This window comes from Camelus dromedarius, chromosome 6 (genome assembly GCF_036321535.1).
Source record: "Camelus dromedarius isolate mCamDro1 chromosome 6, mCamDro1.pat, whole genome shotgun sequence".
Taxonomy (NCBI): Eukaryota; Metazoa; Chordata; class Mammalia; order Artiodactyla; family Camelidae; genus Camelus; species Camelus dromedarius.
The window spans coordinates 36,052,967-36,080,722 of record NC_087441.1 but is presented as its reverse complement, the minus strand read 5'-3'; the positions used below and the strand labels follow the sequence as shown (position 1 = coordinate 36,080,722).

Here is a 27,756-nt window from a genome sequence, read left to right as displayed (position 1 = left end):
GGGAAATAATGATTAGAAGATAATGTGAAAAATAGGAGCTTCTTTTTATAGGGAGACGCCTCTAGAAAGACAGATATATGAGAGTAGAAAAATTAAAAGTGCAATTGATTACAGAATCTACTATTTAACATGGATAGACATCAAGAGGCTAAGTTAGTAAATTCAGGAGAAACTAGAAGTCTACAGTGAGCTTCCTGAACAGAAGAAAAAGAGAACTATGGAATGATTTGTACTTCAACGAATAAAAAGAACTAGCCCGTGAATATATTTGAAATTCAACCTAATCGAGTGGACTGTCTAACTATGTTCTTTCCTGATGCTGAATGAAATCAACACACGAAAATGAAGGAAAGTTACAGAGGCTCAGCAAACATGTCCTAGTTGGTTCTGTGCTAGGAAAAAGGTCTGGGATATAGTTGGGGGTTGGGTGGGAAGGGAGATGCACATAGACCAAAAATAAGGTCATGAAAAAGAAAAAATCTGACATGTTTTAACTTGTGAGCTCTAGATCATATAACCTATTGCTTCTCCCACTGACTCATTACTAAGTGTGTAGGAATGTTGTGCAATTATACATCTACATTGTCTCATTTCTTATAAGCTGAAACTCCAGAAATAGCAGGAGGCCAAACTGGAAAAAGTTAGAAATTCTCTCTCCTGATAGCTGTTTAGATGGCCTGGGTTTAAACCAATTTAGGAAGACTACTGATGGACTGTTCTTCCCCTCCTTACTATTACCCACAAAGGACAGTAGCTTCCCATAGTGGGGGACACAATAGGGAGTCAGCAAGTAGGTCCTCAGTACGTTCTTGTTAACTGAATTTCCCTTTGTCTACCTCCTTTTGGATTCAGATCACATAATTTACAGAGAAATTAAGACTAATTCATTCAACCATTATTATAATTATGGAAAAAATACTAATGAATATACATAGTACTTATTGTGCATTGCAGAGTCTTATATAGAGATTTTGCGGAGAAACTGCAGAATAGGTAATGATAATTTAAAAATCTCTGGTTCTTGTTAACTGTAGATTGCTTATATTGAAAACCCATGTTGAATCACATTATAGAGCCAGACTGTACATGTGCATGCACACACACACACACACACATAAATAAGTATGTATGTACAAAGGCATGTATCTGCTTAGTATTTCTGAATTGAGCTTACCCATCAAAATAGTTCATCTTAGCTTATACACAGGAAACAAGTATGCTATGAGATATACTGACTGTACTTCAATTTACAAAATTTTTTTAATAAAAATTAATTAATTAATTAATCACCATTTGTCTACACCAGCATATGCTTACCTGTGTTTACTTAATAAATGTTGTTTGCCTCTCGTGTGCAGAACATTAATTGCTAAAGAGAAGGTGCAAAGAGGTAGTAGACCAAACTAATACTGAGCATGGGTTTTAGTGTCAGATTGCCTGGGTTCACTTTTGCCTCTGCCACTGTGAACCAGGTTAGTTACCTAAATTTCCAGGCCTTAGTTTCCTTATCCATAAAATGTAGAGTATCTTGTAAAGCTTCTGTGAAGAGTAAGTGAGTTCTGTGTAAGCTACTAGACATTGCTGGGCAGAGATCAGGTGACTTCTCTTCTGTCTTATCACTATCCCCATAAGAGAGAAACTCAGAAAACTACACCTCTACCTACTGTTTAAACTGAATATATTAAGCTGCTGCTTTTTCAATTTGTTCTGAACCTTTTGATATGTGCAAAATCTATTTTAAATATTTTCCATTATGCAACCAGAGATCAATATACATTTCTGATATTTTTAAAGTATTGGGGGGGTGGTAAAACAGTTGAACGGCTCATTTTACACTAAAATTTTTGAGAATGTTTGATTTCTTACCCACAGATATATATCATATTCCCTGAACATACAATTTCTCCAACAAAATATGAATTTATTTTATTTTCTATTTTAAATTTTATAGCAAATGACACAATCATGAAAACCATAAAGTATGGCTGATGAAGTGGACAATTCTTTTTAAATTGTAGCATTCAAGAAATCTAGCTTATATTGACATTAAAACTTTTCCTTAGACCATCTTTATTCAAAATAATGTTAATTAAAACATGATTCTGGAAAACAAGTACACATATCTTAGTATGAAACAAACTGTTTGCTGGTTTAGACAACATAGCTATTCCCCCCCAAATTTCCCTTATGAGTCACTAAATTTAAATGGCTGGATGTGGCAAGTTTTAAAATATGTCAAAAAATTCAATAAAGTTTCCAAAAATACAGCAGTGAGGTATATCCAGGTGAAAGCTGGTGAAACCAAGTGAACTCTTACCCAGGGAAAGGTATTTAGCTTACCAAGGCCTCTGAAACAGTTCAAAAAAAAAAAAAAGCTTAGTAGTTTCTCGAATTTTAATTTTTGTTCTCCAGTATCACAAATTTCTCAGAAGTCAAAGGACTTCTGGAATTAATATTATGTATTCTAGAAGTGCCAGTACTAATCTTAAGGAAACACAGCTTCTGTTAATATACTTTCCATACCAAAAAAATCAGAAAATTAAAACATACTCACCTTCTCCACTGATTATACCAGGTTTGGCCTTCATCATTTTGCAAAATTGTCTCCGACAGTTTTCTATCCACTCAGTTTGTTTATCACACATTTTGAAGTGTAACAAAAGTTTGCCAACAATATTGTCTAATAAGAAAGATGATTTTTATGTTATTTTAACAAGACACGCTAGATACACTGAAAAATAAGTATTAATGTTAATTATGTAAACAGTCACAAGTTCTAGACAAAGTTTTCGATGGGTTTCAAAGGAAAAGAGACATTTTCTGTAATTATATCGCATACCAGAAAACTGCTATTACATTTATTAAAACCTCATAAAAGCTCATAAAATGGGCTGATTTATAACCATAACTCTTTCTTAAACAAACATGACTCATTACTGAGTATTTAATACACACTGTGGACTTCAAGATTTCACTACATAGACTGACAAACATTATATTCATTCTTCATGTACATTTAGGTGCAATATTATTCATTTATTTTAAAAGCAAAAAGAAAGCATAAGTGTAGAAAATCTCTAGTCAATCATTTACTTCCTCCTCTAGGAGGAAAAATAAAACTATGCTGAAATTGAGTTGGTATCTAGGGCTAAAATATAACGTTTCTTATTTCTTAGCAATTTCATGAATACACGGCAATTTTATTTTTTCATTTTCATTTTATTCCCATGAGATTTTTCCATCTTTCATTTAATTGTATTACTGTAAGATTTTGCATTAGAAAGCACCTATAAATATACTGAGGATTTAGGTGTCATTAAAAAAGGATATACAAGTATGTATACATGTAAACATATATACTATTTTCTCACACACACGAGTAAAAATTCAAGGGGGAGAAAAAGAAGCAAAGATGTTCTCTTGTTTTCTACAACAGCATGTTGTAGAACAAGTAGTCAGTCACAGAACTCACACCTTTTACCACTTCCCTTGAAGAAGATTTTGGGGAAAAATGAGTAAGAACCTTCTGAAAGTATAAAGTCAAAGGCCTGATTGCTTCTGTCCAAAGATGTGGTCTGGAGCACTACAAAACACTGCCACCTGCACTCTGCCATGGGCTGATGAATTCCACCAGGAAGACATCAGTAATCAGCCTAACACTAGAGAGGGTTTCAACCAATTCTCTACCCTTTAAAATGAATACAATTATAAAATAGAAAGTAAGTCCTTATTCTTATCAGTCTTAAAAAAGTAACCTTTTTACCATGCTGAACTATTTCATTTTTCTATCCAATCTTTGTAAAAATACATTCAAAAAATACGTATGGAGTTCCTCCTATATGGCTATAACAATCTAAACAGACAAGGTCACTTGCCCTCATGAGACTTACATGTCACAAAGCGCATGTGTGTATATATATGCAGATGTATACACACAAATAAGAGTATAACTGAGTATAATCAAGATACACATTTCATTACAATTACCTAATTTGATTTTTTTAGCCTTAAAAAGGCAGCTACATATTCCAACACAATCCTAATGGTTATCATACATAAAATTATATGATTAAGTATAAAAATCATAATTTAGGTAACTATTTCCCTATTTGACAATTAGGTCACAAAAAAAAAACCTTACATCAAAGCTATAGACACACTCTCATACAAACCTGAGTATACAAATAAATATGCCAAACATTTGCATACTAATAAATATACATATAAACCAGAAAGAATTGTCTTATTGGAAGAATGCATAATTCTAATATTTAGTACTAATCTAATATATTCTCTTTAAACATCAAAGCCAAAATGATCCTGTGATATTCCATAAGTAGCCTCAATCAGAAGCAATAGCTAGAAAAAATTAAACTGATTTAGTCAAATGAGAAAATAATTATTTTTAATAAAGACTCTCAAAACCTTTAAACAAGAAATACCAAAGCTGATAATTTTGTTGAAAATTACATTATTAACAGCAAAGTATTAATGTTAAAAACACCTTGATACAAATTAGGTAAAAGACAATTCAACAGCATTAAAAAGGAATTTTTATAGTTTTCACTTAGAATATCCTTACCACTTATTTCCCAAGAACAAACTATCTAGAACCTATTAAGAGTTACTAATGGTTTGTACTCACTAATCCCCTTCACCTATCTCCCCTTCCAACATTTACTGTAATGTACAGTAGAGAGAATGTAGCCAATATCTTATAAAAACTTACATGGAGTATAATCTATAAAAATACTGAATCACTATATTGTACACCTGAAACTAATACTGTAAAAGTCAATTATACTTAAATAAAAAAATCAGTATTGTCACATGATTATAAAGACAAATGCAGTTTCTTTTTCATCTTTGTTTCCTTCTGTGTTATTCTGCCTTTTATAACCACTACTATCTCCTTCAAATAGAGAATGTCCATATAACTTTTGTAAATTATCTGCAATTTAAAAATCCTTTTCCCTCTTCTCTCATTCTCTACCCCCATTCTTGCTCTCCTGTCTCTCTCCTTTTTTTTTTAACAGTTTTTATTGATTTATAATCATTTTACAATGTTGTGTCAAATTCCAGTGTACAGCACAATTTTTCAATTATACATGAACATATATATATTGTCACATTCCTTTCGCTGTGAGCTACCATAAGATCTTGTATATATTTCCCTGTGCTATACAGTATAACCTTGTTTATCTGTTCTACAGTTTTGAAATCCCAGTCTCTCTCTTCCCACCCCCCACCCCTTTGGCAACCACAAGTCTGTATTCTAGAATACTCCCTTACACCATACACAAAAATCAACTCAAAATGGATCAAAGACTCAAACATAAGACTCAAACATAAGATAAACCTCCTAGAGGAAAATATAGGCAAAAGATTATCTGACATATATTTCAAAAATTTTCTCCTAGAAGAAATAAAAGCAAGAATAAACAAATGGGACCTAATGAAACTTACAAGCTTCTGCACGGCAAAGGAAACCATAAGTAAAACAAAAAGACAACCTACGGAATGGGAGAAAAATTTTGCAAAGGAAACCGACAAAGGCTTGATCTCCAGAATATATAAGCAGCACATACGACTCAATAAGAAGAAAATAAACAACCCCATCCAAAAATAGGCAAAAGACCTAAACAAGCAATTCTCCAAGGAAGACATACAAATGATCAATAGACACATGAAAAAATGCTCAATATCACTAATTATCACAGAAATGCAAATGAAAACTACCATGAGGTATCACCTCACACCAGTCAGAATGGCCATCATTCAAAAAATCCACAAATGACAAATGCTGGAGAAGCTGTGGAGAAAGGGGAACCCTCCTACACTGCTGGTGGGAATGCAGTTTGGTGCAGCCACTGTAGAAAACAGTGTGGAGATTCCTCAAAAGAGTAGGAATAGACTTACTGTATGACCCAGGAATCCCACTCCTGGGCTTATATCCAGAAGGAACCCTACTTCAGGATGACACCTGCACCCCAATGTTCATAGCAGCACTATTTACAATAGCCAAAACATGGAAACAGCCTAAATGTCCATCAACAGATGACTGGATAAAGATGAGGTGGTATATTTATACAATGGAATACTACTCAGCCATAAAAACCAACAACATAACGCCATTTGCAGCAACATGGATGCTCCTGGAGAATGTTATTCTAAGTGAAGTAAGCCAGAAGGAGAAAGAAAAATACCATATGAGATCGCTCATATGTGGAATCTAAAAAACAAAAACAAAAACAAACAAACAAACAAAAAAAGCATAAATACAGGACAGAAATAGAGTCATAGACATAGAATACAGACTTGTGGTTGCCAGGGGGGCAGAGGGTGGGAAGGGATAGACTGGGATTTCAAAATTGTAGAATAGATAAACAAGATTATACTGTACAGCACAGGGAATCACAGAGGAAAAAATGTGATAATGAGTGTGTATATGTCCATGTATGACTGAAAAATTGTGCTGAACACTAGAATTTAACACAACATTGTAAAATGATTATAAATCAATAAAAAATGTTTAAAAAAAAACTCAGAAAGGACTGAGATGATACAGTTAGCAGGCAAAGATTTAAAGCAGATGTTTTTAACAATTTAAAGAAAATACAAACATAAAGTGGATGTTTAATTAAACTCTAGTTTATCTATATTGTAATCCTACTCAGTAAAATGATACACACAAATGTGCAACAAATAGATTAATCTTAAAACCATTATGCTGAAAGAAACCAGGCACAAAGTATCTTAATGTGCTACTATTTCTATGGAAATAGAGTGGAAAACTAATCTATAGCTGTTTTCTCAAATGGACTAAGTTTTGCTCTCATAATCTCAGTAATGTCTACAGATATTTCTGGTTGTCACAACTGGGAGTGTGGGTTGCAGAGAGAGAGTTCTACAAGCATCCAGTGAGCACAGACCAGGGATGCTGCTAAAAATCCTACAATGCAGACAGGACAGTCCCCTGGGGCAATAAGCAATTACCTAATACAAAATATTAACAGTGCTGAGGTTAAGACATCCTATTCCATAGTCATGGAAAAAAACTCAATGATTGCCTGCAACTGGGTGTGGACGAGAAGTTGACTGCAAAAGACAAAAGGGAACTTTTGTGGGATCATGAAAATGTTCTATACTTTGACTGTGGTGGTGATCATGTGGGCACAGATATCTGTCAAAATTCAAGCTATTCTTAAAATGGGTGCATTCTGTTGTACATAAAAATTAATTACATATACATATGTGTATATAAATGTGTATAATATAACTGAAAGTTATTTAAGTGACTGAAAAGTTTCTAAGCATACTAATGCCAAATATGAGATGTAACAGTTCATTAATTTGGTATAAAGTTTTTATCAGAACTCACTAAACTTTAAATAGAAGTACATATATAAAATGACTCACTTATAAGAACCCTAATCACTATATTAAAGTGTTTTTAAGGTATACATTAAAAAATCCTCATTAATACATCTTCTAGGTACAATTCAGTCTCCAATAATGAAACAAATACTCACTTCCTAGGGTTAAATGAAAAAACAACTTCTCTACTTCACAAGAAGAACCGAGGTTTATATTCTATACGTTGACGGAATATAATAATTCCTTTCTTAATTCACATTTTTATAGCAACAATTTTTACATACTACAAACCATATGGTATTTAGAGAGTAAAATAAATTAGGTTTCAGGATATCAGTTATATATCTAGCTACAATGTAGTCACCACAGAAAACTACCATTTTGTTTTCCCAAAAAAGATTTGGTTTATCTAGTGAGTAAGAAAGAGAAGGGTATATTCCTCCTTCTTATGTTCCTTCAGGTTACTTGGATTTATAGGCAAATATGAAAAACTGGAACAGAAAATTTAAAAAAAAATCTATTTTAAACTCATTCTTACTACCACTGAGGACAATAGAAAAAAGGAAACATCGTTTCATGTTTACAAAATTCAATCATAGCTGGTAATATTTCATACTTAAACTCTGAAATTCTTTGTTATGATAAGCACTATAATCTTTTCATACTTGATATTGTATAATTTGTGTCTCAAAAGATTGTTATATGGAAGGAAAGATTATACTTATTGTAGATAATGAAAAAAAAGAATATCAATTTCAAGGGGAGGAAAAATGTAAGCTCAATACAAATGCAAAGACAATCTATTTATACAGAAAAATTTAAGTACTTCTTTCCTAGGACATCAGTCATTTTGAATGCCCACTTTATACAGAATGTCATAAACAGATGCTACAAAAGAAGCACAATAAATGGAGGACTTCATTAACTAGCAAAAGATTCCTAGGCTTAATTTGGACAGTCTCCCTTCCATTAGACTGAAGCTTATTTGTGAAAATTTTGCTTCCAATTTGTGTTTCTATTTATCTTTTCTACTTCCATGTAGGTTAACACAGTTTACTCTTAATACAACAAATAAGAAAAGACTCTGGAGTAGTCTCGAAACACCAAGTGGAAAAATGCCTTCATTCTCTATATTAGTTCTCCCTACATTTCTAAAATGTGAGTGTATATAAATTCTTACATGTCTTTATTTTGTTTTAATTGTAGGTTCTTAAACATAAGGCATCTATATTTTATACAGATTATTCCTCATTTTAGAATTATCGTATCACTTTTCCTTTTCTTTAATATGTGGTAAGTAAGCATGTGCTATAGGAGAAATCGGTGACGAGTAAATGAGGAATTAGTTTCCCTTATCACCAGCATCTAAACTAGCAGGTGATCTATTTCTTCCGGTTGCCACTGATATTTGTTTAAAACATGAAAATAAAAAGTACATAAAGGGCTTTACCATTCAAAAAAAATACTTATTCTGATTTGTAAACTGTCTCAACAGCTGCAGCTCATGATTTACTACACTGGGAAGAAATCACAATCATATATTCCATTCTCCTCAGTTAACAGAATGATGCCAAATAAAAGCCATTTACCTTTATCTGCAGAAAATAAATTTTAATTCCAAGGTTAAAAACAATACGGAAAGAAAAAAGAATGAGAAAGTATCTGACTTGACATAAAGGCCTAGAAAAGTATTTGATAAAAAGCAGAATACATCACCAAAAATATATATAAACTACTGTATAAGACATAGTACAAAAGGCTTTTATAATCAGAACAAACAACAATACCCATCATCATGCTGCACTATATAATACGTAGTACCTACCATACTATTTTTCAAGTACTTTCACAGTTTTTCCTATAGGATTCTATTTTTAGTTGATTCAGGAAGAGTGGTGATCCTAAATCTTACATAAGTTATCAGATTAGCAATAAAGACAATCCAGCCTACTCATTTGTTAATTTGGCAATTTTCATTATTTTATTAAAATGCAGTTGCCATTATAGGTAATCTCATTCTCCTTTTTCTCCTCTTATGTTTATTTCTACTTACTATGTAGATAATATTCTAATTTTGAAACTATACAACTGGGATTATATAATGATTGCCGTCTCACCTAGAAATTAAAAAGACATGAAGATAATTCATCAGGACATGGGCATGGACTTAAAAGCCTGAAAAGACCGAAATTATCAAAGTGTCAGCAAGAAGCAGCATCAGTGAATAAAGAATTAAACACAGTAAAAACATGAGAGTTTAGTAAACAAATCAATGACAAATGAAAACTTCCTTGTTAAAATAAGGATATCATTCCAATGGCAAAATACCAGTATTTACACTTGAAAAGGCTAAATTTCAACATCTTTTAATGCAAACAATTTAAAATAATATCAGCATGTCTTGAGAGCTAGGATAAAACATGTTGGCATCCTAAGTACGTAACTACAAAATCCATGAACTTTACTGCTCATTTGAACAATGAATAACTCCAGAGACACAGAATACAGTACTCTTGTTCATCAGCTCCATCTCTACTTCTGAAACTTTATCCATATTTATTTCCTTATTGACCAAAATACACTGCAATGATTAAGTCTTCTATAAGCAGTAGTCTGCAAGTACAAAATGTTCAAAATAATCACATATAAAAATGCCCATCAAAAAGCCTTTTCCATCCCCCAACATATTAATACATAACATGTATTAATAGACACTGCCAGTGGCTTGAATTTTACTTGTACTTTTATAAAACATCAAGTCTATACAAGTAATATAGATGTAATATAGTGACTTAGATTCCTGATCCTTACCTAAGAACATGTTATGGTCCTTGCAGGCATTTGAGCAACACCTAGAACCTAATGATTCAACATAGATTTTATACTAAATTCATTCATAGCTGAAAATTTACAAAGTGTGAAAAGCAAGTGCTAACTGGAATTTGCTTCAATTTATGACAATCTCCCTCCTTTTCTCATTTAATATGTAGAAAGAAAAACAGCTTCATGTTGAGGCAAAAAAGAAAAAAAAAAGGATACTGTAGTGATACTTATCTCTCATATGTTATGAGATTTAAAATGATCTGTCTTCTCAAATATGAATAATGTCACCTAGAAATATTCAATTAAACATATCTCAACAATCTGACTGTAAAGATTTTAATATTATTTCGTGCATTCCATTAAAGGGAATGATTATCACTGTGGAACATACTCTTTTATATAGTATGTGAAAGAGAATGTTTTGCCAGGCAGAAAATCAATTTCCTATCAGATAAGTATAAATGCAGCAGAGGAAGCAGCAAAGTTAAGATACTGAAGTTATAAAAGATTAAATTTGAAGTAATCACAGAATAAAGGCTGTGCTTTTTTTTTTTTTTTGGTTATTTTCTTCAAAATAACTAAGATGTAATGCTAACAATGCATACCTTTTATGTGCTATATAAATGTAAAGTATTATTTTGTAAATGATAAAATAACTATAATAAAAGTGACTACTTCATAAATGACATATATAGAAGTCTAGCTCAAGGAGCTTTGTAACTACAAAGCTATTCATTCTCAGATCACAGGTTATTCCAGGTATGAATAAGAACTTCTAAACTTGCTTCAGACTAGCCTGGAAGGAATTCCCAATGTCCTCTGACAAAGATTTGGAAAATAGAGTTTGATGATGAGAAAAATAGAGGGAGAAGAAATCCAATATTAATTCATCCATTTATTCAATAAATATTTATTATTGCCTACTACTTTAGACAAAAATGCTCATGGAGGTGACATTCTAGGGTAGTAGACAGTGAACAAATAAATACATAAGCGCACAGTAAAGTGTAAATGCTGTTAGAGAAATAAACAGGGAGCCAAAGAGAGAGAAGCAAGGGAAGAAGTCTATTTCACTTAGGTGGAGATTACTTTCATAAAGCAACATTCAGACTAAGCTTAAAAGTTGCCCACATGAAGAGTAGGAATTAGTACTCCAGGTGATGGGAACATCAAGAGCAGAGGCCCAGAAGCATAAACAAAGCATTTTAAGATGTGAAAGAGGTTTCAAATCACATATCTGATAAGGGACTTAAAGAATATATAAAAAATTCAGTAATAAAAAGACAACCCAGTTGAAAAATGGGTCAAGGATCTGCAGAGTTACTTCTTCAAGGAAGGCCTATAAATGCTTGATAAGAGCATGAAGAGCATCACTTATATGTGGAATCTGAAAAGCCAACCAACTAGTGAATATAACACAAAATAGGCTCACAGATACAGAAAGCAAACTAGTGGTTACCAGTGGAGAGGTGGGAAAGGGAAGGGAGAAGGGGTAACAACAGGGTACACGATTAAGGGGTACAAACCACTATGTATAAAATAAATAAGCTACAAGGATATACTGTACATCACAGGGAATATAGCCAGTATTTTATAATAACTGTAAATGAAGTATAATCTTTTTTTTAACATTTTTTAATTGAGTTACAGTCATTTAACAATGTTGTGTCAAATTCCAGTGTAGAGCACAATTTTTCAGTTATACATGAACATACATACATTCATTGTCACATTTTTTTCGCTGTATCTTTAAAAATTGTGAATCACTATGTTGTACACCTGAAATTTATATAATATAAATCAACTATACCTCAATTTAAAAAAAAGAACATGAGGAGATGCTCAGTATTATTAGTCATCAGGGAAATGCAAATCAAACAACTGATAGCACTTCACATCCACTAGGATGGCTAGAATCAAAAAATCAGATCACAACAAGTGATGATGTGGAAAATCATCACAACTCTCATATACTGCTGGTGGGAATGTAAAATGGTGTAGCTGCTTTAGAAAACAGTGAAGCAGTGTCTCAAACTGTTAAACAGAGTTAACATAATTTAGCAACTCTACTCCTGGGTATAGATTGTAAAGAATGTTCATGCAGAAACTTGTACACAAATGTTTATAGCAGCATTTATTTATAATAGCCAAAGGTGGAAACAATCTAAGTGTCCACCAGCAGACAAATGTAGAAACAAACTGTTGTATATCCATATAATAGAAAGTTATTTGACCATAAAAAGGAATGAAGTACTTATACATGCTACAATACGGACAAACCTTATGAATGAACCTTGAAAACATTATGCTAAGGGAAAGAAACCAGCCATAAAATACCACATACCACATTATTCCATTCATATGAAAATCCAGACTGTAGAGATCTCTAGAGACAGTGGGATGAGTGGTAGCTTACAGCTGGGGGAGGGCAGAGGAGAAGCAAAGATACTGGGTTTCCTTTTGAGGTGATGAAAATGTTCTGAAATTGTCTGTGGTGATGGTTGCACATATCCATGAATATACTAAAAAAGCATGGAATTGTACACTTTATGTGGGTGAACTGTATGGGATGTTAATTATATCTTGGTGACAAAAATTTTAAAGGTCTCTATGACTGATGCAGAATACATAGGATAATTACCATGGAAAGAGAAAGAACAAGAGGTGCAGTAAAGGGCAGTAAGATAAAAGAATGGGAAAACAACATTTGTTTGTAAGGGTGGCTCACATTAGCTGTCACTCTCGTTACTTCTCAGGCGGCACAAAAGAGGTCAACTTTCAGGAAGGGCCTGGAGAGGGATACGTAGGTCAAGAGTGACCACTGAGGAGTTCTTAGGAACATTTGGAAGTTTACTTGCATCAGGAATTACTAATATGTTTGAGGCTTTCAATGAGTAGCCATTTGAATTTCTAAAATCAAACAAAGGCAATTATTATCAAGTGGTCTGGCTGGCAGTGACCCTGTGAGTCAATGCTGTGCCTCTGCTACTCTGTTGACCCTGTTAGGAGTGCTAGAAACACACACGCAATGACCAAAAAAAGAAGAAAAAACCCTTACTCTCCACTCTGAAGATACCAGCCCCAACTAAGTAAACGTATTTCCAAATAGCTTCTTGATGAGAGAAATTCTACAGTAGTAAGGTATATAAGATACAGATATAATCTAGATTGCTGTTGATTTTATAATTCAGCCTGAATAAGCACTATAAAATTAAAAATAAAGTGAATGCAGGGTAGAAAGGGAAGAAAAACTTATTTCTCATATTATTACGATGTGTCTCCGATGCTTCCAATAACCAGAGTATGCTATCAAATCCCTCAAGCCATGTTTATTTCTCAGTATGGAAGTACTGGACTCCCCTTCCTCCTTAGAGAAAGAAGTCCCCAACCTGAACACACCAAAATGAAATGTAGAAGAGCACACCAGCTGATGAGGGGTCTAGTAATGTCTGGGAGATCTAATTTTAGCAAACAAAAACGACACCAAACAGTTTGCTATCTCACAATCTTCCTCTCTCATATAGGAAAGGAACTACGAGCTAATCTTTAGTATAGAATGCTAACCTGCTAACCAGTACTTGGTTTTAACCACTGTACAACTCTGCTTTCTCCCACTTCCTTTCCCTCTTCTGTACGGGAGCAGCAAGTTACTGTACTAGCACCTATCTTCCTACTTGACTCTCAGGTAACAAAAAGATGATATTCTGAGTAGAAGTTATTTCTGCCACATGGAAGAGAATTTTTATATAAGATGATTTTTATATGTTCAAATGTATATGACATGTATAAATACATATGTATATTTATACATATATACACATAGGTACATATATACATGCACATAAAAGATAATAAACAGCTTTTAAAGGACTTTTACATTTTAATATGGTGACCCTAAAAATGCATACAAAGAAAAATAACTGAACCAAATGATGTCTCAAGATTCTTATTTGCAGATGAAGATAAATCATCTAATAGCTAACACTGGTGCCAAGAAACTAACAAGAGGCAATTTAACAGATGAAGAAATGCTAACTGTAGCAAGAAAGATAAATCTAGAAGCTGGGAGACAAATTAGGTGAATGCCACCATGTGCACACAACTAAAGTGATGTCCCCAAATTTTGCAATGCAAATGACTAAAAAAGTAACATCTACCAGAATCAGTGAATCATTGCTTCCAAATCAAAAAAGCAAAATGGCAAGTATATGAACCCTTGCCTTTTAAAACAGCTATTTGCATCTTAAAGTATTAACAGCTTAAGCACAGCATTTTCAAAAATGCGTAATGAATGTTTAATTTCTTGAACAGTATTTAACCAGAAACATTACTTTCAACTTAACTTTATATCTGCTAGAAATGCTCCACTGTTCTCACTGAGTTTACAGAGACATCATCACTGTACTCTCTGAGGTACTATGGAACGTCAGACGTGCTTCTGAGCTCCTCTCTCATTTTCTGCCATCCTACTATGAGTACAGGATTGGTGATAATCAGCAATATCAGAATGACATATATTTGATTTATACTCGATTCAGAATGTATCTATGTAAAATTTCTTCCTGAGGTAACTGCCATAGTAATGTCTGGACCACTATTATTTGGAGGAAGTATTAGGTCCGCTGTTAAATTGAGAATTAGGTCTTGTTCAAATACTTGTGTTTTAGGGCCATTGCAAGTTGTTGTCCAACACAGTGGGAAAATATGAAATAAAAACACTCGAAACTATATTAAACTAAAACAGAACACGTCAGAAAGGAAGTAGAAACGCTTGTAGATCACTGGAGGGTTTCAATTAGAGGAGTAAAATTATCCAACCCACATTTCAATAGGATTACTCAGGCTGCCGTGTTAAGAACACACTGAACAGGTTACTACAATAATATAGGAGAGAGATGAGTGTGGTGGTGAAAAGTGGTTTTAATCTCAGGTATGAAGAGGCAAGAGCATTTGCTGATAGATTAGATGTGAAGTTATGAAGACAGAGGAGTCAAAGAAAGCCTTCAGGTTTAAACAGCTTAAATTAAGAAATGGAAGCACAAAGTTGCCGTTTTTGAAATGAGGAAGAATACCAAAGGAACAGATTTCAAAAGAGTATCAGAAGTTTAACTCAGACCTGTTAAGTTTGATGTTTATCACCCGTCCTACCAAAGGTGGCAAGTAAACAGATAGGAGTTCAGAGTCAGGGTAGAGATACGGTTGAAGATATAAATCTGAGAGCCATTAGTATATTGGACGGTATTTTAGTTATGAGACTAGATGAGATCCCCAAAAGAGTAAGTACAGCAAGAATTAAAAAAAAAAAAAAAGACACCTGAGAAATGAGCCCTGGGATACTCCAAAGTTTACAGGTTGGAAAGATGTGACCAACAAAAGAGATGAAGAATTTGCCAGAAATCATACTTTCTGAAAGCCAAGTAAGAAAATGTTTCAAAAAAGAGAGGCATCAAACATGTTAAGTGATAATGGCTAAGTGCAGTAGGATGAGGACTGAGATCTGACCAGCCGATTTAATCATGGTAGAATGGGAAGAGCCAAAGCCTGGTTAGCTTTCAAGTAGATTCAAGAGAACACAGAACAAGAATAACCAGAATATTAAGATTAGACAACTCCTTCAAGGAATTTTGCAGTAAGAGAATAGAAATGGGATTGTAGAGAGGAGAAAATGAGTTCAAAAGAAGATATTTTAAATATGGAAGAATTAACAGAATGCTTGTTGGCTTACAGAAAAGCTACCTCCCCCACCCCAACCCCCACCCTCCACAAAAAATAAAAGGCAGAACTATTGGAAGCAATACCTTTGCTAAGGAAGAGGATGGGATGTAGTGCACAGATGAAGAAGCCAACCTTTGTAAGTAAAATTTGCAGTTTTATTCATAGTAATACAAATCCTAAATTGGCACAGAGGCAGTGGAGTGAGTTGATATTAACAGGAGTACATGGAAACTCTTTTCTGTTTCTATTTCCTCAGTAAAAAGAAAGGAAACAAAGTTATCATCTGACAGAAAAGATGCAGAAGAGGTGAGAAAGGTTTGATGAAATGTAAGATTTGAAAACAGTCATCTAGGAGACTAGGAGAGCAACTGGACCTGGGGACACACTGCATGGCTGCCTGGCAGCATTATGGGCTCACGAGAGGTAATAATCATTCTACAGTTATCTTTGGGGCTAGACAGAGAAGCTATTATTACTCCCTTTCTACATCACTTATAAGAGTAGAGTAAGGAATAAAAGTATACTTCTCTGAGCACCAATTCCTAGGAATTTTTTTTTTCTCTTCTCAAGGAACTATCCATTTAATCTTACTTTTTGATTTATCTGCCTTGGTCAGTTTAAAATAGGGCATATTTTTAAATCAAACTATTGTGAAGAAACAAATTATCTATGGACCATGTCTTGTATATCATCTTATCTCCAGTGCTTAGTGAAGAACCTGATAATCAACACTCAAGAAACACGCTGAGTAAACTAATGAGTGGCAAATAAATAATGAAATCTTTAAAAAGAATGGCAAAATATAAAGACCGATTAAAAAGACTGAAAGTAGGATAAGAAAATACAAACGTAAAAGATTGAAAATGGTTTGGGTTCACTGAAAGAAGTGAGTCAGTGGGAAGAGTCCAAAATGACACTCTTCCAAGAGTCTCTTCTTGAAAAATACTATCACTCCTACATCTCTGAAAGCATAGATTAGGTCACACAAGAGAAAAACACGCAGGCAAAATTTTAAAAGTACATTAAAAGGACAAATATTAAAAACTCCCTCATGTTCTTTCTTTCCCTAACCCCTAAGTAGACAGAAAAAAACAGAAGTTTTGTTTCTATGCAATTATGAGATACATAGTATCTATCTTAAAACACTGGAAATAAAGTATATCAACTGATTGTCTCTATTGATTTTAAGATAAATAAGCACAAGAAAAGGTAAATGACACACGACACTTCACATAGAAGAAACATTTCCTATTTTTCAACAATCACGCTGTAGAATCTAACCTATGTGAAATGAATCTTATATACATTATTTCTTTCCAATGCAAGTTTGATGGTAATATAAAGGAGATCACGTTGATAAGATTTAACTTCTCAAATTAATGGTTTAATATCTCATTTCATCTTAGAATTCTCAAGTCTAAAAACTGAATTTTCATTGCTCTTATGATAACATCTAAACCCCTGAATCTGAGGTAGCCTGGCCTTATGGCTGAACTTGGCTTACCTGTCTAAATCTTATCTCTGGTCACTTTGTCCTCACATTCCATATCTCATACATCCTGAACTACTCATGGTTCTCAATATAATCTTCTCCTTTTAGCCTTGATGCTATTTCCTGTGTCAAAAATGCTCCTCTAATACCCTGAAAATGCCTACTTCCTGTCTCACTTTAAACTTAATTTTCCTTGGGAGAGGGTCTTGCTTATGTGCTACCTTAGCAGGCTGCACATTTGTTTAATTAGCTCCTATCACACTGTCCTATCATAAAATTATCCGATTACTTGAATATATTCTCTAAAAGGTCATGAATTCCTCCTCTAAGTGAATACCTGAAATTTTATTTTATTACATTTATATAACACATTTATATTTTAAGTTTTGAGCACACAAGGACTTACATGTGGCACACAGATGTTTAAAAACATTAATATGTTGAATAAAGTTCTACATGTCTAGAATTCAACAATCACTAATTCCATTTTTTAAAAAAAGGTTCTGATAAAAACTATTCGGCATCATACAAATATTAACTTAGTAAGGAACATGTGGAAAAAATGAAAACTTACGAAGAAACAGGAATAAATGTATCCACGTATACAAGCTGAATGAAAAACTGTATTAATCTCCCCTTATAATACTTTATTTTTTCTCAAATTAAAACAACAAAAGCACTAAAACTTGGCACGTGATGGTATAAGTATTTTACCTTGTTTTAGATCAGTATTTCTTGTAACACAGTCTGACAGATAGCAGTTTGGTAAAGGATATGATGAAAACATCGGCCAAGGATATAGATCATCTCCCTAAAAAAAAAAAAAAAAAAAGGCAAGACAAGATGACTTTAGGAAGTAGTTTAATATAAAACTTTAAGACCTTTTTAAATTTCATAAATTTCAGAGTTGTAAGATAACTAACCAAAAGCTATCTGATACTACAATCCAATACTCTAATGGATACTAACTAAAATGAAAAATGGAAACAACATTAAATAAATGCTGAAGACAAATATGATGACTTGTTCTAGCAACCAGATTGCTCAACTTGTTCTAGCAACTAGATGGCTCTCAAACTACTTCTCTTGTGCTGTCAATCATTTCTATCTCACTGTTCTTGGAGTGAAGAATCAAAACTAGTGTACTTAATAACAACAATAAAAAACCTTACAAGAGAAAAACGAAACTCTGTGGATACTGACAGAAGGAGAGGTACTCAATATGACAGAAGGAGAGGTACTAAATACAAGAATTAGTCCTCTAATGAAAAGTAGGTATCATGAAAGAAAGTCATTAAAAGTGAAAAAACTTCAAAGACAAAGAAAATGACAGGTTTTTAATGGAACAATACCCTACTCTGCAACACAAATTACCACTCGTGACGCCCTGCCATGAAAGTGTTTTTCCAGTAACAAAAGTTCAGTTCTGGGATGTATCTATCTGCAAGTTGTTCACTGTCACCTGAGTTGGCTACCTTGCTTCAAAATACATCAGAAAAACATTCCTCCCTCCTCTTTACTCCACTTACCTTGTCTAGTATCCTTGGAGGCAAAATTCGTTCCATCGGCCCACCAATAAGATTTATCCTAACAAGAACATGATTTCTCTCTACTGATAAGCTGTCAATTATAAAATCTCTGAAAAATAAATATATAAATTTGTTATTGCTTTAATTGAATATGATTTAATTTTAAGGTCATATAGAGAACAAAAGCAACACAATTTCTATAGAAAAGCCTTAAAAATAAATTCAGCTTTTATTTTATAGCTTTATTCACTAGAGAGCAAAAAATTGGAGATATAATTGATATGAGATGATTTAGGTGAAGAATATTTCCTTGACAAAAGTTACATGTTTAAAGAAATAGGATTAAGACGTGCATTATTTGTACAATGACTCTATCACATTTTTAGTCAAGGTTCCCTTAAGTTCTAGACGCACTGTCTTAATTCAAATTCTAAACATTGCAGCCTCCATGCCTCCTGTTTCTCTTAACACTATCCTTCTATACTAAACCTACAGTATCCAGTAATGTGGCCTGATCTATATTTTTCCAAAGCTTAGCTAGGATTAAGGCACACTTCTTGTTTTCAATTACAGACACAAAAACAATGCCAGCATTGAATGTGTATCCAATAAATGTCAACCAAATTCACGTAACGGCAAGAATGATACACTAATAGAAAAAAGCTTTCAAGGTATTACCATAAACTTGTTTTGCAATAATCAGAATTTATGACTATGAACTAACATAATTAAGAGAATGAGGTAAAAAGTGCCTCTACAAGGGACACAAAAATCAAACATTTTGTTTAATGGGTCATCTTTAACATGCAGCCTGAATTTAAAGGTAATACAACTTTATGAAGCCATTAATAAAGTTAGGACTTACATAAAAGACAAAAACAAAACAAAAAACTAAATTACACAAAAACCTAAATTAGACAAAAACTTAGCAGTACTCTGCAAACCATCTCCAAGAACATCGTTCACAATCTTTCTGTGATATTTATGCTTTAATTGCTTTGTACTCTCATTTAAAATCTACTGAGTTCAGGTAGTGGAGAAACACTGAATAAACTACACAGAAAATTACTGATTTAACTGAACATCTGTAAAGAAAACTGTTACCTTGTCTTTTTTTTTTTTACCTGTGGCTCTCAGAGGTCACTAAGGTATTTTCTTCTTGAGCATTTAGTAACATTTCAGACACTTGATACTGAGCCTCTAGTAGGAGAAGGGTGTCTAGATCACAGCATATCACACTTAATAATCTATATAAAAAGGAACAATAAAAGTAGATTCATAAAATATACCCTAAAAGTTCAGAAGCTTTCTTGATGTTTCAAATACCTATAAATGGAAAGACAAATTTTGTAAGAAAAATCAGGTAGCTATTTCAGATGTATTTTTAATCATTTTGAATAACAAATAACTTCAAAAGTTTTTCTTATTGAAATATTATTTAAAGATCATGGCTAATTTCTAATCTAGTTTAAAAATTTATCTAAATCTAGGAATAGCAAATCATCTTCTCAACTGCTACTCATTTTTAAAATTTTAGTTCGGGAACATTAGAAAATGCATAAAAACTACAAATCGCCATCCCTTTTTACTCAATTACATACAGAAAGAATAACAAAATCACTCTTCTACCAATTAAGGAAATGTTTATTAGCTGAATGTCAGTGGCTTATGTTCTAACTATCAGATAGTTGAGAATATCTAAACACACTGTTCTTAACATTATTAAAAGTAGAAATCATGTGGCTCCATTGTGATGCAAGAGGACTTATGCTGTACCGCCTATAAAATATTCTTGCTAAGAAAACGGAACCCGAAACTAACCAATCCTAGATATCTCACTATCAGTTTATAAGAAGTATAAGGAGCAGAAAAATATGTAAAAAGATACCACAAGGGGGAAACAGTCAATCCAACTCAGAATTTGGAGAATCCTACACGTTATTATGTTTCTCTAGGGTTAAAAAAGGCATAAAAAAAGAGGATAAAGGAAGTTATAAATTAAGAGAAAAATAAAACAAATCTGAAGATTTTTGTTTTGATTATGATTCAAGCAGAAACTGTGAAGATGTATTTTTGAGTCACACAGGAAAATATGGCATAGGTACTAGATGAGATCAGAGAAACAGAATTTTTACATGTAACAACGGCATAATGGTAAGTTTTTAAAAAATAGTTCCTTATCTGTTAGAGATGCATACTGAACTGTTCATAGTTAAATGTTCATAGATCTGGAATTTGCTTTCAAGTTCTTAAGGAAAAAATGTATACAGGAAGGGGAGAGAGATGAAACAAAACTGGAAAATACTGGTAATTGATAAAGATGAGTGATGGGTACATGGAAGGTTCATTACACTACTGCTCATTCTTTTATATGCCTAAAAATTCTATAATAAAGTCTATAGAAGAGATAATGTGAAGGGGACACTGGTATTTAGAATGGCTAATAAAGGTTTCTCTGAAAGGTGGCATCTGAGGAAAAACGAAGTCCAAGAAGAAACCAGCCTACTAATTACTTATCTATTCATTTATCTTAGAGATAGATTCAAACATGAGCACAACGGCCTACTTATAAGGATAATTATTGCAGAGTGGTTATAATAGCAATAAAAATGTTTTTTACTGTCTATCTATAGCAAGAAGTTTAAACGTTTGAGGTGCATTTTTATGGTGTTATAACATGCAGATATTAGAGTAGAGCAGCTATTTATGTTTTGATAAAGAACTATCTCCCACATATGTTAAGTGAAAGAGGAGAATCACAAAATGTGTATAGTGGTAACATCTGAATAAAAATGGAGCAACACCTGAAGATATATGTAAATACATATTTGTTTTTACATAGAATCTCTTTCCAAGGACAAAAAAAGAAACTGGTAAGAATTGTTAGCTCTGCAGGGGGGGAATCTGACAGACTGATGGGGGTTATACTTCTCACAGTATATCTTGTGTATCTTTTATAGCTTCTGAATTTTGGTACAGTTGCATGTTTTACCTATTCAGTAGCATCTGTAAATAGAAAAAATGTTTGGTGGATGCAATTAAGAGTTAAAAAAATGGTAATTCGATATCACTCTCCAGAACCCTGGCTAAAATAACCAAATGCATAAATAAAACTAAGGGAAAACCTGCTACGATCAATTTAGAGAAGTTAGTTATACTTAGTTTACAAAAGCAAAAACACTTGTGCTAGATAAAATGCAATGCAACCAGAATGAAAAGAATACCTAGACTTCTAGTTTGAAGATGGTAGTATAAGCTGGTACATTTCATTGCCATCTTAGTGAAGTTTCTGAGTTCTAATGGCCTAGAACGCCAAGATATCACATATTATATATATGATGTATTATTAAATCTTACGCTATTTACCACTAAGGAAGTCTCATAATGCATGATTTTAGCCTCTCTGAATTTTAGAAGCAACACCTACAATATGTGAGCATGCTTTGCTGATTTATATCAAGTAACCCCTATCAACTCTGTGTGACCTAGGGGCTAGAATAAGATCTAAAACTTTGGCGGGTTCTGAGTCAAGAACCTCTATCACTCAAGACTTTAATCCAGCAGATTCGATGTTGGTCTAATTTTTAGTGGCTGATTAGATACTATACGGAGCTTCTGACAAGGGGCAATACAAGATTTACACATGGTCTTTTAAGATTCTGAAGTAAATCCATGTTCTCTTTGTTAAATAAATATTCTTGTTTTATGATCCTTATCTGATAAACAATCTCTAGCCCCTGCCATCATGGCCACTTTGTTCATAAGCCCATCTGAGTGAGCACTAGGGTAGCTGAGAAAAGAGGCTGACTCAAAACAAAAGGGATTATTTTACCACCTTTGCAGGAGAGTTCACTTTCAAGAACATTGACACGAGTCAAATATATTCCCTCAATCTGGGTGTATTCTCAGAGTACCATCTATATTCCTCTTCTAGCCAGCCTCTGAAACCAACCCTCCAAGCACTTAGAATAATACCTGGCACACAGTAAGTACTGTTTTAAGTATTTGACATTACTATTTTATTTTTATTATTATTATTATTATTATTATTATTATTATTATTATTATTACTATTATTATTATATTTTTGTAGAAAAAAATCCTGAGATATATTACTGGTAGAAATATAGGAAAAATGCAGCAATGGAAAAATGATGCCTAATTAATGCTAAAAAATAAATTAGGAGAGAAAAGAAAATTGAATGATAAATTATCTCTTGAACTGACAGATAATAACATTTAATTTTTTTTCAACACAGTACCCCTTTCCTTAGCTGCACTTGTCTTAGATTCATGATTTCCAGAAGGTAAATCTCCAATGTTCTGCCGAAGATAGGAAAGAACAGTCACCTAGCCGGTGGGATAGGAATGGAGAAAACGTGACGGCATATCTACATCATATATTGAACGAATCCTGTTACTGAAAATCTTAGACTTTCACACCTAATCCTCCATTTTCATCTCATTTTCAGTGGTGTCTCTAATTCCTAGCACTTCTAGAATGTTGTGATAAATAGTTGCTTCTGGGCTTTCCCTGACAATTTACTTTTAGCTTTCCTGGCTTACTAAATCAGTTACCACTTATCCATTTGTTTTGTAGCTCCCAACATCATATTGTGGATATCTCCATCCCACAATCCCTTCTGAGAAAGTGTCTCCATCTAAACAAGGGAGTAAACCAAGAAACAGGATATTAAATCCCAATTAAGAAGATCCAACTTGGAAGAGAAAGAAAGCAATTTCCAGGATGATGGTGAAGAGAAATCCCAGTAAGGCAGATATATAAGGCTAAAAGATCCTCCAGTACAAAATGAAACAAAAAGATGTGATACAGGAAAAAAAAAAGACAAAATATTACCTGATATCCTTTAGTTTACCAAGAGTGTATGTTTTCATAAATATGAACAGGACATACATAGTCCCTACCTTCAAGAATGTGAAAACCTTGAGACTATAAAACATAATTGGAAAGACCCTTGACATTCATGTTGTAAAACGGTGCAACATATGAGACAGGCATTACACTCTCTGGAACCAGACTGTCAGGGTCCAAATACCAGCTTCACTAATTACTAGTGGTGTCACCTTAAATGGCTTAACTTCTCTGTGGCTCAGGTGAGTCATTAAAAAAAAAAAAAAAAAAAAAAAAAAAAAAAATGGAGCTAGTAAGAGTACCTATTTGATGGGGTTGTTCTGAAATCAAGAGATTTAAATGTGAACCTAATACCAGTACTTGGGACATAATGAGCACCATACAAGTGTTATGCAGCAGCAGAGGTGGCAGTGTATTTTCTCAGGACAGTCTGGAGATACATTCGTAGGTACACAGAAAATGAAACAAATGGGGAAAAGTCATGCAATTATTAACTTCAGGAAAAATAAAGTATGAAAAAGGAAATAGCTAGAATACTTGGCCCATAAATGAGTAATATTTATGTGGACACAATAATGTAAACTTTCAATGGCGATTTAATCAAAATTGTGATGAAACTATACAGCAGAGAAAGAGGGATGGCAGAGGAAATCTAAGTCCTAAACTTCTAAATCTCTAAAGTCAAGAGATTAAACCTAAATTTAAAAAATCAAGACATAGCATAAGCATATCATTTAAGAATCTAGAGATGATTGCCAAAAGAAACAATTCAAGGAGTTGAAAGTGGCAGCCTCTGAGGAGCGGGGCTCGGGAGTGGGGAAGGGTTAGAGGGTTACTTATTCTTAAAAGCTTTCCCATACTGTTCGGCATTTTAAACTATACACGTTTATTGACTTAAATAAAAAATAGTGCTTCGTAGATGTCAGATGGACCATGAACTACTATTCTTCTCTAGCTATTCTGCCAAAAAAAGATAAACAGACTCCAGTGGAACTGGAAAGTGAATTTAAGCCACACGGAATCTGGACTTTGCTCAGTCCTTCGCTTTTGCTCAAGTAACAAAAACAAATTATTTGTTTCCTAAACTCTAAATTGTCTTTCTAAAAATGTTATTTTTACTTTATTAAATTTTATCTCTTATGTAATGTAATAATAAATGTGATTTAATTTGTGTCATAGAGAAATATCTTGGGTAAAGCAGTTACGAAAAAAATTTACATGCCAATTGAACCTTCTTAATGAGTTTGTTTACATTAGAAATCTGAAATAAAATTCCTCCTGAGTAAGGATTTAGGTTTAACCATAGGAAACTAGCATTACTGACCAACAAAAACCGAAGTATTCTCAGGAAAAGAAAAATCTAAGTATATTCAGTCAGAGCTCCAGGACAAAGAATTGTTAACCAGGGTTACCAGAATCCTAAAACTCGCAGGCCTGCATGCTAAACATTAAGACTATGTTACTGCTCTTAATTGTTAATCTGTAAATAACAATATATTGTTAAGAATATAACATTAATTCTATATTAGCCCTGTAAATTTTGTGATATTCTTATGTTTTATGTGTATTATAAAAAACACTAATGATGGAATTCTTGTGCATTGGAAAAAAAAGGCTCTTGATACATTACATTCTATCATCCCAAACAATTACAGATGTCCAATTTATCACTATATCACTACACACAGCTGCATAAAGTGTTGATGCTCACCAGGAAACATCAATATATCTTTGAATATGTACCAATAAGCATACTAGCATAACCAAGTTATAACGAAAGACTGTTTTTGTTAACAATGTGATCAGGCTACGAGGTGCCTCAGCTCACACTAATCATATTGTGAGCCTCTGTGAGGTTCCCTGTCAGCACTGCCTTGAGAAGAGCCCACTTGCCCTAAATGAGTCAGAAATGCTGAAAGTTCTGCAGCTGAGCTTAGGCCCCATTATCAACAAGGAAGATAAGACACTGTTTTGCCTCAGATGCCAAGAGAGCCTCCCAATCTAGTGTGGAAGTGGGCATTTTACATGATTGCAAAGCTGGAGTTTAAAATACCATATACTATAAAATTTCTTTCCCCCTTGCTACCTTCTCCTTAACCCTCAGTGATTTAAAAATCGCAAAGTCATGATGTAAAGGTCTATAATTCTTTATCTAGAAACCTAAGAACCAAGAATTTAAACTTTTGGGGCATTTAGGAACAAAATACAGTATACACAGAACCTGGAGCAATGTTTCATAATCAAGCACATCGGTATTTCTTTGGCAAAATATACTGATATTCAAATTAGACAGGCTAAATAAAGACTACAAAGAGTCTCCTATTACTTCAGGTAAGATTAGATAAATATAGCAAGTAAGTTTTCAGAATTTTTGAATTTCAATCAGAAATTGTGGCACTTGAGGCACGGTAATGCCAACTTAATACTCACTATAAATTCATAAGTTTACAAGAATTTGTGTCTAATTTATCTGAAAAATCCAACCAAACATCACTAAATTTCAGTTCATTCCTAGAAATAAAAAGCAGTGTCTCCTTAAAGTGACAGTTCATTTGAACTGTTAAAAGGAATAAAACAATCTCTGAAATTTGGGACCAATCCTTTCATTTGGTTTGGAATGTATCTTGAATACGGTGGATCCCCCATGAGTTTGCAAATAACCCCAATCAAATATCACTACCAGAAGAATTCTGTGTTCTTAGTTACTACATTCTTATATGTCACTTTTTAAACATTATCATCATATCATTAATGTGAGCAGATGGGCACTTGTCCAGGACACCTGGAATGGTTCTGTGAAGTTTAGTCTTAGCTGTCATCTCCGCTTGAATGAATTCCAAGAATGCTCTTTGTTTACTTCATGCTTGCAGTCACAAGTCTCTTCTCTTCAACCTGCCACTTTTTCCTAGTATTTCTTCCATGAATTTACGGATATAACATATTGCTAACAACATTTTAGATACCTCCATGTATACACCACCATAAATTCCATAAGTTATAGTTTAACAGACCCTAATCAAATACACCGCATGTGTATATTTTACTTCACCAAATACAAAAATCCAATACAAAAGATTTCCTTCTGTTTACTACATACAGACTAACTAGCAGAAATCCAATGCCCAATTCCCTGCCTGATGATCAAAACCAACAATGTGACATGAATTACACCCATACTAACCACACCTCCAAATCTGTACTTAAAGTTTCTGATACACCTATATCTGAAGCATAGAGAAAAGAGAGCAGGGTCAGTTTGCCAATAAAACTACATGAGCAGCAAATTGTGAACAGGGGCTGTGGAAAGCCTGCTCGCTAGTGCTACGTACCAAATTCATATCTCAGTTTCATAAAGTGCTCTGGGATCTCCTGAAGCTGCAAGTTAGTGTGGATTTCTGTAAGTACACACAGTGTATTGTTTTTGAACATACTGAGTTTGCTGAACTTGTATGGTATGCATATCCAAACATTAAATAAAATTTGGACATATGATCAAGAGAAAGCTTAGGGATAGATACACAGATAAAGGTTTAGCCAGTAAAGAAGTGAAAACTGAAGCCACCATAGGAAAAAAATGGAAAAAGGACTAAAGACACACTCTAGAGTTCAACTGGAAAGGTAGGTAGAAGAGGGAACATCAGTAAAAATGACTGACATAAAGGATTCCAGAAAATAAAAAAGATAACAAAGCCACAGAATCCTTCTCCAACAGACCATACATAGCAGTGTAGCACTTAGTAGGAATTCGATAACTGTTTTCTGAATGAATGAACCAGCCGAAAGGAAGACATGTTAAGAGTGGATAGAATATAAAATGGTGCAGAGAGTTCAAGTAAAATGAGTCATACAAGAAGGCAGATAAAAATACATAAGGTTTGGGGTGTGGAGGGGTATATAAACTCAGTAGTAGAGTGCCTCCTTAGCATGCATGAGGTCCTAGGTTCAAT

General features: G+C 33.5%; 1 protein-coding gene across 2 annotated transcripts in view; it reads right to left on the bottom strand.

The window, feature by feature from the left end:
- The window catches only part of TBC1D32 (TBC1 domain family member 32), a 130,601-nt gene that overhangs the window by 27,581 nt on the left and 75,264 nt on the right, over window positions 1-27,756 (bottom strand). For both annotated transcript variants that reach the window (XM_010979170.3, XM_031456232.2), the window contains 4 exons: window positions 20,061-20,183; window positions 18,937-19,045; window positions 18,122-18,218; window positions 2,555-2,680 (listed from right to left, as the gene is read on the bottom strand). In XM_010979170.3, coding sequence (XP_010977472.3) covers window positions 2,555-2,680; window positions 18,122-18,218; window positions 18,937-19,045; window positions 20,061-20,183 — 455 coding nt within the window. The remainder of the gene's footprint in view (window positions 1-2,554; window positions 2,681-18,121; window positions 18,219-18,936; window positions 19,046-20,060; window positions 20,184-27,756) is intronic.